At 36.0% G+C, this 15774-nt stretch overlaps 1 protein-coding gene across 1 annotated transcript in view; it reads left to right on the top strand.

Annotated features, from left to right (window-relative positions):
• Nucleotides 1-15774, top strand: part of LOC149780354 (uncharacterized) — a 114562-nt gene that overhangs the window by 13787 nt on the left and 85001 nt on the right. Inside the window, exon 3 of the mRNA XM_089937248.1 lies at nt 7205-7999. Within this exon, the coding sequence (XP_089793374.1) occupies nt 7205-7999 (795 nt within the window). The remainder of the gene's footprint in view (nt 1-7204; nt 8000-15774) is intronic.

Here is a 15774-nt window from a genome sequence, read left to right as displayed (position 1 = left end):
ATTTGCTGACTTAGCTCGAGAAAGCTCCTATCTGAGAGTCATCGTCCTCTTTGGTAAAGTCCTATGTATAGAACATGGTCAATTTCGTAGACTTTAACGAGTAGTATTTCATATATAAAATATCAAATAATTACACGCTTACCCACATTTCTGTCAAAGCGCATTCTTCCTCGGTGTGAATTCATGGTTTATCTTAATATCTGCACATGTACGACACAAAGTAACACCATTTCATGGCAATAGTGTGGTAATTACAATTACAATTTGGAGGTAGGTAAGACTTTACATTGGAGCAAACAATGATATTGACGAATATGATCTACGTTGTTGTATTCTGTTTGCATTTCGAGGCATCCTATTGGAAACCGACAATCTTTTCACACACGAGGATACAATGAACATACATGTATGTACTTGATTTCCTCTCCTTGAGATTTGTCCAGGTCATAGAGTAGCCGTGTAGCACTCATTCGACCTCTATAAAAAATTGACCCGTAGATTAAGAGGTACACCAAGTCGTTTATTTCAGCAGTGCACATAAACTCGGGTTTTGAAGCGTCGATTGTACTCGAGGACCCTCATTTCTAACACTCGTTTTCCTTGTCCTAATGTCCGTCATTATCGTTGATAGATTTGTTCTACAATTCTTCCATGGTCTACACTTTGGGGTGACTGTTTCATATGTCGTTGAGGGTATCAGGTAGGACATACATGAAGCTCTTAGATGATCGTGGATTCTTCTAAATCCCATCCATCTACGTAATGACCTCCAAATTTCTGTTCCTCCCCTTTTTCTGGCATGTTGCGTCAATTTGACGTTCCTTGTGCATAAGTAAAGTAACCAACCAGCTCAGAGCTATTGCGAAATATATACTGATGAACAAACTGGGAAGTTTGAAGACGCATGAATGGCTATTAGATTTGTTATAGTACACTAATAAACACGCGTTGGCGACGTTAGACGTTTTCTTCAAAGAACTGATACATCTAGAAGCAATTGTCAAATTGATGACTGTATTTTCAGTCTGCGAAATCGGTTCCTAGCATGAACTGACGTATCCAAACTGCTTGTCGATACACACTCAACTGATAGCGAGGAGACATTGTGATGCTTTTTTATTTCAGGAATGTCACACGTGGTATATTTCGATATGCTTGCCGGTTGCAACAAGAGTTCTGCTTCTTTTCTAAGGCTATGTCCAATTCCGCAATACTTTCCTAGGATCTTGAACATTCTGCGTTTTCGTTCTTGTCGGCATTCATTCGACCCATACCTATCGCTTCGGTTAAATGCATATGGTCGTGGAAGTCGTTAATCTGGATGATGCTATGTTTGGGGCTGCGAATGTCGTCCACCAATACTACATTCTGCGTCCACTCCATTTAGGAGGGGAAGGGTATCAATTTTGCTAGGTTGCTGATATCAATCCCGATGGAAGACATCAATGAGAATTGTTTAATGGAAAGTCACAAGCGTCGTCTTCTTTCGATATGCATTATCATTTCAGTGTCTCTAACAAGTAATTCAAAAACTCGGATTAAACCGTCTACTATATCGTGCTACGACTTGGACTTGTACCCTTTAAACTGCACCTTGTGGGTGCAAGCTATCTTTCGAACGTTTCTGAAAGTTCGTATTTGCGTTTGGCAGTTGTGGTTATAATTATGGGTCAACTTTTGCTGAGGTAGATTCATTTGGTTGTTGTTGTTGTTATAGAGTGTAAGGCTATTTTTCAGCACAAGATAGACTATACATGGCGACTAGTATAAAACGGTGGAGGAAGAACCTTGAAAAACCCTGAAAGAACCACCGACCCACGAGAAGCTACTGCCAAGCTTTCTTGCGTACCCAAATTTGCCGAACCCGAGACTCGAACTGAATCCATTTAATTTAATTTTAGTTTCAAAATTACGAGCTCACTCAGAAGTTTTAAAGGTATGGCAACATGCATATAAACTTGTCTTTTTTACTCAGAATCAGCTTCATGTCTAATTCAGTATAACGTGTGTGTGTGTGTGTGTGTGTGTGTTTTGCAAATTATTGGCAGATTTGTCAATTTTAATTTGTGGGTTATATTAACCAATTGTATGCAGAACAAATGCACTATATATAAAAATAGACACTTTTGCAGGTAGATGGGTAAACAAGCCACGTACCAATAACGATGCTATATTAAACTGTCGTTCACCATTGGCGAATAAATACTCATCTAATTATGGAAATGCAGTTTTCGCATATGTTCATTACATGTTGGTGTAATGATATCGTACTGTTGAGAGTGTCACCTTGGTTTCGTATGGATATCGGGCAATTGTTGTTGGCATGCATGCAACTAATTGGATGAGATACAAGTTGGGATAAACAAATTGTTATAAGACTATGTAAACGAATGCTAGGTTAGAAACAGGGCGCTTGTTCTTCATATCGTGTGTGTCAAATGTCGGTCATTTTAGCAGAGGCATTACAAAGGCATTTTAGCAATGATGGGATGATATTTAAGTATTGATAACATTTGTTATTGAAGGCAATACTGAATCTAAGCCCTCAAGCAGCAACGATGTCGGAAATGGATCTGTCATTCGATCGTGGGGAGGTCTTCATTATAATTATATGTACTAAATCCGTAGAGACTGGTTCAAATGCTATTAGCGGTTGCCGTGTATATTCTGTACCACAACTGTATGGTGACAATGAATCAACTGTAATTATATTACGAAACTTATCTCTAATGGACTGAACACTGTCACGCAAAAATTTACAAAACAGGTCCGGAAAGTCAACCGGTGAGAAGATAGTTGTAATTGGTGTGCATATAATCGTTGGCATTAGCTTCTTCGAAATCTCAATGAGCACTTTTAAGCTGTACCTTCCACTTACCAAAGAGTTGCAGTGAAGTACGTAAACACCGAACATCGTATGTGGTTTTGTTAGAAAGTCCCCGCCCACACAATTCAGGTGACTTAAACTGAGATTCATAGGCGTACTTCGTCTAATGGAATATATGACGGTTCAGTTACTTCCCCTGGATCCAATCTACCATATATTTAAAAACGTTTTTTCATATGACTAAATATATGCGTTTAGTATATAAAAAATATGTGTCGGTCACTGTTTAGTTTCCGATTTCTTGTTAGGATAACTGTGCTAGAAGAAGTTTGGCAAACCTTTCTCCTTTCTGACATTTTCTTCACTTCATCTATGCAGATAATTTGACATTGTTTCTGAAAAATTACTAGGTATCAAAGATTGTAACTTAAGACAGAAAAAATCCTCAGTCTTCACAAAACATTTCCCATGTTTATGTAAATGTAACTTAAACATTTTGATAATAACATTTGAAGAACAAATGCCCTTTTCACCTGAAACGTGTATGTAAAGAATTTATTTTTCATGAAGAAGTGCCCATAAACATTGATTCTGAGTTGCCACGAGAAGTTTTAAGTTCTTAAGAAAAAGGTGATATCTTAAAAACTGCGTAATTCACCCAAAAATGAGCTTCAGTGCATCACGATTGAACTAAATCCCAATAAGTCTTTATTACAATAATAAATACGATTCATCCTAACAGATTTATTTATGGAAAATCCTTGTTATTGTGCATAATCTACCAAGATACACATTATTAAGATGAAAAATGACAGTCAATTTGCACCTTAAATGAGATAGACACGTTTCATTCTAAAAGTTCACTATCGTAATAACATGTACGATGTTAGTCTCGTGGAATCTTTACTATGCACTGCCATTAAAATTATGAAAACATTTCCTTTCTACGGACATAAAACTCCACTTATTTCATTCACGCGTATATAGAGTATATAGATCGAGTTCTGGATTTCAAGCTTGTTAAAAAATTCACGCGGAAGAAAATCTGGTAAATTAACAAATGAACGTATGTATTTATGATATGTATGTAGAGTCGACTACCTTATTGTATTAAAGTTTGTTATGCTAAATAGAAAGTCCTACAGCATGAAACGGTAATGTATAAATATTGACACTTGTTCACGATATCACAGTTTTAGTCCCGTATTTAACTTATACGTCTGTGGAAAGCTAATAATTTGGCGTTTGTGTCGTTCGTAAAGAGTTTTTAAATAACCTTAACAACAGCGACGAAGATAATCAATCGATGACAGTGATTGCAGTATTACCACTGGTCCAGTTGTTGATGAACTATTTGCTGATAATGATGTTAGTACGTATTAACGGAAATAAATGTTGAAAAAGTCATGAATAATTTGAGCAAGTTAGTTCAACGTCGGTTCTCAGTTTTTCCTCAATACTTCAAAGCTGACGATGCTTTTCATATTACAGAGCAGTCTGATTTGCCATTAAAGGCAAATAGTAAAACATAACGTTACATTTATAATCTTTTCTACGTTTTCTTAGTTTGGTGTCTTGTCTATAACATTGTCCCAGAAATTACTACAATAGATGGGCTTGTGTGCCACAGATAGAGGCGCTTATTTCTCAGAAATTAAACTCGTTTCGTAATATATCACTACAGTCAGGCTTGTTTGATTCCAGGTTAATCGAAACCATTAATGCAAAGGCTATAGGGATTTGTATAACACTTTGTTGACTGGACCGCTTCTATTCTTTTGACAGATTGAAAAACAAAACATACACAGTTTTAAGAACAAGACTCACGCCCTTTATCTTGGCTTCATCGATCTACTACGATACCTGCCATGTGCTGCCATGCACCATCATCATGTTTGTGTTCCTGCGTCGCAAGGACAAACATATATGTACAGTTTCATTGAATGTTTATCGCAGAAATTTCACATTTTTCAATAGAATAATAAAATAATATTGTGAACTTTCGTATAGCGTATAGTCATTAGAATCGTTCTTAAAGTCTACGTATGTTAATTCTTTAATCTTCCTGCCAGAGTTTGTAGCTATGGTGTTATTATAAACCATGAAAATGTAGCATACAATATTGTTATGGTTTAAAACTAAATAAGAAAATAAAGCAGAACCAACAGGTTTCATGCACTTTAGTCAATTTAATTATCAAAGTTAATTAAATGTAAATTAAAGGGGAAATTATATTATTATAAATTCAATCGAAAATATTCCTCAAAAAGGAACCTCAAATTTGCTAATCAGCTAACAATACCGATGGTTCAAAATGGCATTATCCAGAATTCGTTAGAATATGGTACCATAGTCCAAGCATAATATTTTAGTCAAATACTATCAAAACACAAGATAACATCATCTGCAGATTTGATGTTACAATATAAAAATTAAAAATTGTTTAACACTATCACTGATATACCAATTGTTTAAGAGGTTAAGACGCATTTCGCTACTATTGACTGTGTGACATTTTTGAAATATCCAACAACGTAAAATAAAACCCACATTGTTACTTCTTCTACATGCAGTTATGTTGTATAAAGATCTAGTGTCGTTTTGTTTTGTATAAAACCTAATTTAAATTGAGCGTCTTGTTTAATTGCACAATTCAATATACGATGTTTGCCAAACATTACCTGCTAATTCTCTTGTCTAATTTGAGTATGTCCACATCCGACTTGGTAATGATTTTCCCAGAGACAAATGAGTGTTAGGGTATTTTGTACCCAACATATGTCAGATATACATGACTTTATGGTCGTTGCCTCAATAGGTTTCGAGCAATGATGCAGGGGAAGAGTTTCTAGGCGTAAGAATGGACCTCGATGCTTCTAAAGTTTGCATACATTTTTCACGTCATGCTCAATAAGCATATGCAGTAGTTGTATATAATGGTGCAACCTCACAGGGCAATTATGCCCATATATATGGTGGTAACGTGTAAAGGTGGCCAAAGTGTTTTTAAAAGAGAAAGCCCCACTCAAACGAACACAAGTTATACTGAAAACAGCAGTAATAATTAGTTGTAGAAGATAATATAATATTCGCAATTAGCTACCTTTTCTTCCTGCGCCCAATACCGCTTTGCTATTTATCCTTCATGGACGGCACTTTCGAAAATGCCTACATGGCAGAAAGACTTTCAATATATCACCGGTTGCAGCGAAGTAATTTAAACAGCTTCCAAGTTACGATACGGGTGCTACGTCATCGTCGACTGAATAGCAGCCGAAGTCCAAGCGAGTCGCATTTCCTAATTTGCCTTGGCATTCTTACTAACTGTTACGATATTTATGGGTGGGAATCTATCTCGACAGTTTCTAACGTATGGCCAAGAGGAATCAGGGATGACTAAACTTGTATCTTACTGATCAGCAAATGTATACATGGTTGTAATATGGGGAACTCACTAGTTTCCAAGTTATTACCCATGAATTAAGCCCCAGGAGTAGGATGTACTACAGAGTCACTGTTAGTTAGATATATAAAATTGTATTTTTATGCTTAGTAATTGTGTACATGAATGGACATTTTATTCATTTATATGGCTCAAGTCTACATTATTGGTTGCTTGGTACATACTCAGGGTGTTTGATATGTTTCAACAGTTGCCTCATTCATAACAAATCAAACTTCTTCGACACATGAGACATCATACTCAGGACGTATTTGAAAGTGTTGTGAAAACACCCCTTCCACCATCTGCACAATGCAAACTCTAAACATGTCTGCATAATCTTTACTGATAGGATTATCACTGACCCAAGTCATCTGTATCTAACTGAAATGGTTTCATCACAGTTCTAGATTATCACACACGTACAACCGAACCTACTTAATTCCTTGAAACTAATACAGGAACAAAACTGGTTACGAAACAGAACTGGTTAATACGTTATCATTACTTAGTATTGACAACATGCAGCACAGATATAATGACCACAGTAAAACTAGTAACGCAATGTAAAGTTTATTTGATATCTTCAGATATATAACATACTTTACAGGACTTGAATAGTGTCCTTATTAGATCAATGTGACATCAATATACATTCCTCTAATAATAATAATAATATTAATAATTTTAATAAAAATAATAATACAAATTAGAAAATAAATTTAAGACAATGATGATGACTAAGATGAGTGTGATGGGAGTAAATGTTATCACAGTACATTATTGCTTAAGGTCATAAAGATAATAAAAAGCATTATATGTGGATGTATTTAAGTTTTTGTTTGTATTTTAATATGAGTGTATGTATGTGTGTATGTATGTATGTATGTATGCATGCATGTATGTATTGACGTTTATATATCTTTATTCCACAGCTGAGCTTCCCACCGAGTATTGCGGTATTGTGGTATCTCGAGACATGATAATGGTCACAGACTGGAAGGGGTGTAATGTCCGGATTCACAGACGCCTGGATGGAAAGTTGCTGGTTTTAACAGACAGAATGGAGGCACGGCCCTTTGGTATCTGTCTTATTAATGACACGGAAATCGGCGTCATTCTTGACAACAGTAAGATAGAAATATTGTCAGTACAGTGTACAGGTGATACAGGTGTCGTAACAAAGGTAAGGACATTACCTATAAAACCAGCACTTAATGGCTGTCATGGAGTAGCGACATTCATGGATAAGTTTGTTGTGTTAGGTGTAAAAGAGGACACAATATGCTGGTGTATAGTGTCTCCAGTTGATGGACACGTTGTCTCATTGCACCATATCTGCAAAGGAAATCTTGATAGTTACTTGGCCGCAAAAGATAATATGATCTATATATCGAGTCCTGCTGATGATTTTGATTCAAGCGATGCTGGTGTATATGCATATGACATTCAGAATTCGGATACGCGTAAATTTATATACAAACATAATCAACTGAATGATCCTAGTGGTTTAACAGTGGATACACGTGGATTTATATTTGTAAGCAACTACGCCCCTCATTGCATACATCATCTTACAGCTAGATGTGAAATAGTCAGCATATACCGGGAGGGTATACCATCTCTTATTTGGGCCGTATGCTGGGACCGCCATCAGGAACATCTATACCTCACCAGCTGGAGGAGTAAAGGCATCACTCGATACAAACCTGTATATTCTGACGAAAAAGGTAATTGTTAAATCCCAATGTATGGATATGAAAGTTTCCATACCGGGACAAACAAAATTCCATACCTCCTCGATTAACAATTCTCAAGAATTTTAATACACATTTGAAAAGCAGATCTCAAGTATGATGACACCACTGTCATTTTAGCCCCATGTATTATATTAAAGTGAAAGTCAAATATTATATGTCGCTTTAAAATTTAGTATTAACAAAGATTATCTACCTGTGAACATTTCCTTATCGTTAAGTAATCTAATCTGCATCTAAGGTTTCATTATAACACTTGCAGACAGAAACCGACAATCGTTATGAACTGTACTAAAATAGCTTGGTCAAGAAGCCATTACAGTTGCATGGTAGAATACATTGATTCTGACACGCGTCGCAGTCAGAGCGAGTAGTTTTACTTTCAGGCATGTGGATTGTGAATGACTGAGATCGTCGTTCTATCTGGGATATTTGTGTTTTTCAATTATTATAAGGAATACATAAGATTTATGATCTGCTGATATAAATTAAAGTTTTCTGGGTATTTTAGACCTAGACGTTACTTTTCACAACATTCGTGATCCCCTTCACTGAAATAATAAAGCAAATAGGAACAGGGCGAATCAATCGTTGGGAGAGTTACGGGTAGTTCAACAGTAATAAATAAGTCATAAATTTAGCATATTTTCATTTTGATTTATTCTGTGATTGCTGTATCGTAAGCTTACACAACATCATTATTCGCTCGAGTTTGTTTGGTTGGACAATCGCGTGAGTATGTATCACAAGTAATTAAAATTTGATATGGACTTGTTACATATACCTAAACAAGAAAACGAGAACTTATCATATACACAAAATACCACGAAATTAGTATCAGATTGGGAGTTTTGCCTAATTTGTTCCTTTGGACCCTGACCAGTCAACACAGACTATATCCACCCTGACTTGACAAACAAACGACATTCAATGTGCAACCAGAGGATGATTGTTTTTGACTTTCCATCTCAGCCAGCACAGTTTAGAATTCTACCATGCTAATTATTTTATCTCCCATTACCACCGAAGAGAATTAACGTATCGTGTTGATAATGATTTATGCAAGTGCAATTCCGAATGGTGCACCTATGCTGTTTTCGGTCCTGTGATTACAGCCACACCGAGACCAATAGTTGGTGCCGCGTGAAGACCACATTTAGTATTTACCACCAAACACATGTGTTATACCTCACAACCAACACGGTTCACTATATAATTTCATCTCGCTGCTGTTGCTCGGTACCGATAATTTTTTTCAACTTAGGGTTCTTCACGTCCATTTGCAATACGCACACGCACTTCCTGCCAATTAATAATTTCTACAGTCACAATTGTCCTATAAATATATAAGTATGGAAATCCTCTTGCGAATAATTAAATTTGCGACCCACGATTGTGTGTTCTGGGGGTTCAGCGCCATTTTGATTTACAAACATACCGATTTAGCATGCACCTTGAACCTCTTCCGATTGTCTTTGTCTTGTAACTGTCACCCGAGCAATTGCGTCCCTGATGAATAACATTTCAGAAATTTGTTTTGAGATGATTCAGTGTTGCGTAACATATTCACTGGTGAGCATAACCTGGGTGTAGACACAGGTGAATACAACCTCGCCATTTTAGATAAAAGCCGGGGTGCCTTTCCACCTGTTGATTTCACTAACGCTTGAGCTTCTTGAGGTGGGTGCGCGATGATTCCAACCAGACATCATGATAGTAGTAGTAAATTAGAGTAATTTCAACGACCAATTTCTCCTTAACCCGTAACAATAGTATATGCTAGTTCATACGAGGGTTTCATAATATCACTTTGAAGCATATATTCATTGAGAAATGGAATCAAATTATTATCGATGTTAGTATCGGCTATAAGTTGACCCAACACATCGTACGTATATTTCACGACCACGTTGCCGCGGTCAGAATCCCATCATTATATATTAATGAAAGACTGTTAAGGACACATGGGATAAATGCAGTGTTCTTCAAACTGAATTTCATCGCAAGCCACTAACAATGCTGATAACTGAAAATGTATATAGCAATACCGCTCAGTCTATTAATTGTTGATATCAATGGTTCAAAACTAAAACCAAGACGTCGCTTATGATTTATTCAACATTTTCGTTCGACCCGAAGCACCTTTAGTTTCAGGTATGATAAGCGAGTATGATCCAGGTATGATAAGCGAGTATGATCCAGGTATGATAAGCGAGTATGATCCAGGTATGATAAGCGAGTATGATCCAGACTCGCATAAGCGAGTATGATCCAGGTATGATAAGCGAGTATGATCCAGGTATGATAAGCGAGTATGATCCAGGTATGATAAGCGAGTATGATCCAGACTCGCATAAGCGAGTATGATCCAGACTCGCATAAGCGAGTATGATCCAGGTATGATAAGCGAGTATGATCCAGACTCGCATAAGCGAGTATGATCCAGACTCGCATAAGCGAGTATGATCCAGGTATGATAAGCGAGTATGATCCAGACTCGCGCAAAATTAAAATGTGAGGTTTAGGTCTATCAAAGCAAGTTGCATCGGATGTGAAATGTCCTAAGATTTTATCTTCAATAGGTTTATAACCGATTAGAAGATATTCCTTGCATACCGTACATGAAATTATTGTGCTTGGTAGCGCTGGCAACTCTTTGTATGCATGTGTTGTTTTATCGTAATCTAAGCTACATCACTATATTTTTTATACACGCAACTGACACTCCAGTGTCACTGATTAGCTGGTTTTCAGTGACATTGACCAAGTTGATTGTGATAGCGTTTTTGAGCTTGGCAATAGTGTATTGAAACTCATTATACGTTTTAAGGTTTCCAATTTGATCTTCAAAACATATCATTGACTCACTTGCATTAACGCCAACCACAACAGGACTAGAAAATCAGACAAATCCGTTTCGGTCGCGAATCTACTCAGATATGCGTAAGTACCTTGTCGTCCGAAAAAGAGACGTCAGTAAATGTTAATAAACATTTGTATACTGTCAAACATACTTTAGTTTGAAATCAATAAGTGATTGTGGGGTTGGTGAACGCTCAAGGGTACACAACGCTTTCATAATAACTTGACGGCATATGAAACCATACAACCGTGCATTGACCATTATAGTCGATTAAAACAAATACTTTCAAAATAAGATGACCGCATATGGGCATATAATGATACAATATTGTACACTATAACAGTCGAAAAACAATGGCAATTTATTGTGCTTGTTACAAAATTGTTTAGATTGTAAGTTTTAAACAAAGTAACATAAAAGATCGAAAGCCACAAATAATTTATTACCCTCGAATATAAAGTGAAACTATAAAAATAAATCGTGGGATTGCGAATATTAAATCCCAAATGATTATAGAATTTCTAACTCAAGTCCTAACGATTATAGTTCTGAATATACTTTAGCTGTATTTAAGATCAACCAAACGCTGGAAGTGTTGATGTGCCTCTGATGACCTGTGTCGTGGAGATGTACAAACAGTCTTTTGTTGGACCTTATCAATACAATCCAACAATATATCTTTGTTTGAATCTGACTATAAATCCAAGTTTCTCGGTCCAAGAATATTATTTTAGAGCACTTTGTGTTTCCAGAGAAGAATAGTTTTAATAAACAATTTCACTCAAATCAGGATACTGCACAACAATAATATAACTTCATTCTGCTGTTATCGCACAAATAACTAATGTTTCCAGTAAAAAAAAACAATATGTACTAAAACAGACACAAAAATAACCCGGATGAGGGCCAACAGTTCACATCTAGAAAGATCTTAGTTTTAATTAGAAGGTATGTTACTAAAATTATTTAAAGAGCATGGTAAACACAATTTTATTGACTCACTCCAAGACAAATATGTTTATTTTTATTGATAATGATCCAAATATTAAACCCATGCTCACAGAGAAAATATTAAATATATATTAGTTGTTTAAACAATCAAAATTCAATGATTCTGGTCAGATAATGAATGAACTTGATTTTGGAGAAAGTCACCTACAATATACATTTTTCATACCCCACAGTATATAATGAGTACAAAAATTCAAACAAAAAGATGCAAATAAAACATGCTCAATATTATTAACAAAACTGGTGGTGTAACTCCATATAAATCAAAATACAAATGTCTTTCGGTGTCACCAGGTATGCTACCCAATGACTGCATGACCCATCCAAGATGATGATACCGATTTCATCATCATCATTGCAAGTTCATATCGCAAAAGGACACCAACAAAATATTGTATTCATTTCACCATTGCATGTAAATAAAGAGTGGTCAACGGGGTTGTCTTTTGCGATCGACAATCAATGATCTCTGCCCGATGGTATACGTGGAATTATTCCTGGTAATCTGAATCGCTGCAAGGAATGGACAATTTCCACCGCGGTTTTGCGTTTGTGTAACCTCTGACGTGAATAATTTTAAGGTCACTGATGTATTGTTTTGTTTGTCCGCTTTACACTGAGTGAGTTTTGTTTGGACTGACTACATTGATATATTATCGGTGAAACAATCTATTTTACTTGAGTCTTTTTAAAGATAATTTGCATTAAGACCAACATTCGCGTCATTATAGGACGTTATATAAAGAAGTAACACGTGAAAATTCTTAGACTTTTCCACAGATGAATCGATGACTTTTTTTCCACCACCAGCATTTTCAGCAACAGAGTCATGTCGGAAAATATTACAGCATCACGAAAATACACGTCGACAACGGATGAGCTAAACAACTCCAAATGTTCTAATAAAAAATAATAGATCGGGTACAACGTACGAATATAATGTTAAAAGGTTGGCAGACCTGTGCCAACGTTTGATACCGGTCAATATATGACAACAAATTTTCTGCATAGTCAATCCGAATTTATTCAGACGGTTCCTGATAACTGTTTAACCACAGGGAAACATCAGTCACACCTGGTTTGTGAAGTGTCATTTTATTCTGCTTTTTACCAGCATCTCGCATCATATGTTGCAACGCCACAAGCACGGTTTATTGTTTTTTGATGGAATATGACCATGTTGGTTACTTATTTGCCTCGTAAAATGTCCCCGAATTATATCACGTTGTGCGTGTGAATCTGTGATATGTGCGATAAACATTAGCGTTGAAGAGGTTCAATACTGCATAAACGACAACAAACGTGATTCTGTAGCCAGTGAAGGGTTGGCGCAGTCATCAGCAAAGTCATTATTGACAACACGGCTTTCCCAGCAGCACCACATGTACGCCAAAGTCTCCAAAAACTAACCTTGCAGACGTATCTACAAAACTCAAATATGCCACTAAAGGAACAAACACACGAAACCTTCATTGAGTCTGTGGTAAATGTTGTGTAAATCCAAGAATGAAATTAGCACTGGCGTAGATTACAGCAGGCGGTTGCGCATCTAATACAAAAGTACACGGTCTATTATCTGTGTTAGTATTTGTATCTTTGACCAGCATCGTCGAAGGGCCAGCTGTTCTCGCTTAACTATTGCAGTATCTGATGAGTCCAAAAAATGTAATGGCTACGTCGATGTTGCGGAGAGCTGATTTCCTTTCCATCGACGGAATAATGGGTACTGTTAAACAGCGCCATGATTTCATTGTTGGCATTCATGTTGGATATTTGCATTGTAATTGTTCCCATTGTAGCCAAAATCCTGGTTCTTCCTCAACTTCCAAGAATTCCTCATGTGGAAGGAAAAACAGCTGTATCCTGAGCTTGTAATGCTATTTTTATTTCATTACGGAATCCGGCTGGGTATTAGTAATACTGATGATCTCAGTTTGCTCCGACCCACCAACACATGCGCGCTCAGGCTAAACGATGCATTATTTATAAATTATCAGTTTCGTATGCAACGTATATCTGATTTAATCATGTTTATTTTTAATTTAATTGTTTGTCAATTTTAAATTTTTTATTCTAGTATAATGTAAATTGTTTCACTAGAGATGATACTTTACCAGAAAATTGTTTGACCTTGACTGTTAGTTTATAAACAACAGGTGTTGATCTGTCTTGGATTCAAAATTAGTAAACAAAGTTCTATTTTATTTTAAAATGATTGGTTGTTGTCAAGGTCATGATGGGGCTAGGTGGGTGAAGAAGTAAACACATTTTTTATTTTTATTCTGGGAAAAAATCATTGGTCTAATCCAGGCCATATTCTGTGTACGTGCTATAAACATGATCATGTGACCCCCTCGGATTTCGCATGTTGGGGGAATTTCGAAACTGCGTCTTATGATACAATATAATCTTTGTTTTGAGAGAGATTTCTCAGTTTTTGGGCTTTTTACACTGATGTCAAGTTAGTTTGTTGTAGCCAGATTTTAAGTGATAATTTTCTTCAGAACAGTTGGAGTTCAAAACGATTAATTCTTTATTCTCTGGAAATATTTTTGAGGAGTGCTCACACATAAATTTTGGAAAGACATTGCTTAAAATTTAATTTGGATTTCCAACACTGGAGTGCCATTATTTGTATTTGTACAAAGAACTGTATATAAGCACAGTACTGACTACAACATTACGTCAACGTCATCCATCTTGGATTTTCCATTGGGATTCGAACTTGAAAATATTAGAGCGTTTATTGCTAGGACGTTTGCAATTTAATTAGTGGATTATTCTTAGATTATTTTTGGATTTGATTCTTGAAACAGTAAGTTTTCCTTTTTTCATTTTTTACAGAATTTTCCAGGAACATAAATTATTTGTTAAATTTTAAAAGGCATGTTGTTTTCACTCTTTTTGTGCTACTGTTTATTGGAACCTAGTACGTGAATAGAAATTGGACGCTCGTCCTTGGATATTTGAATTTTGGTTAAAATATTTCACAAAACTGTGTTTTTTGAAATCTGAATTCCTTTAGTTTTTGAAATCTTTGGTAAGATCGACAAGACTTTACTAAAATATCATCGAAAGTAGAAACTTTTCTTTTAAATTTACCCAGAAGTGGTTGGAGATTTTGAAAAGGAAATACAGTTGAACAGTTGGAATTAGAGATAAGACAGGTTCCGTTTCAGATAGAAAATATACAAATGGAAAGACAGACTGAAATAAGACGAATTTAGTTGCAAAAAGAGAATGAGGAGAGAGAAAGACAAACGGAGTTACAAGAAAAAACAAATGCAGTTGCAATTTGAGGAAAAGAAAGAACAAATGCATTTACACTTTCAGAAAGAGATGGAAGTAAGACAAATGGAATTTCAAATTAAAGTAAAAGAATTAAAGCTGGCAAAAGGAAAACACTCCCGTGCTTTTGATGTTTTAAAAAATATCAAGTTAATACCTCTCTTTTTGGAAAAAGAAGTAGACAGATAATTTTTTTTTGGTTCTGAAAGAATTTGCCGAGAGTTTTAATTGGCCAAGAGGGTACTAGACTCTGTTATCACAATGTGTACTCACTGGTAGAGCTCGTGATATTTACATTTCACTGTCACTAAAGCAGAGCGCAGACTATGATCTAGTTAAGGACATATATTGATGGGTTACAAGTTAGTCACTGAAGCTTATCGGCAAAATTTAGAAACTATAAAAAAGAAACTGACCAGACCTATGTCGAATTTTCACGGCAAAAAGTACGACCATTTGATAGGTGGTGCTCTTCTAGAAAGGTTAGTTAAGAGTACGAACATCTTAGACAACTCATCTTGGTTGAAGAGTTAAAGAACTGTGTTCATAGTGACATTAGAGTCTATCATGACAAGCATAAGATCGA

The sequence above is a fragment of the Sinohyriopsis cumingii genome, chromosome 16 (assembly GCF_028554795.1).
Source record: "Sinohyriopsis cumingii isolate HCF-2022 chromosome 16, ASM2855479v2, whole genome shotgun sequence".
Taxonomy (NCBI): Eukaryota; Metazoa; Mollusca; class Bivalvia; order Unionida; family Unionidae; genus Sinohyriopsis; species Sinohyriopsis cumingii.
This window is presented reverse-complemented; position numbering and strand designations above follow the sequence as displayed.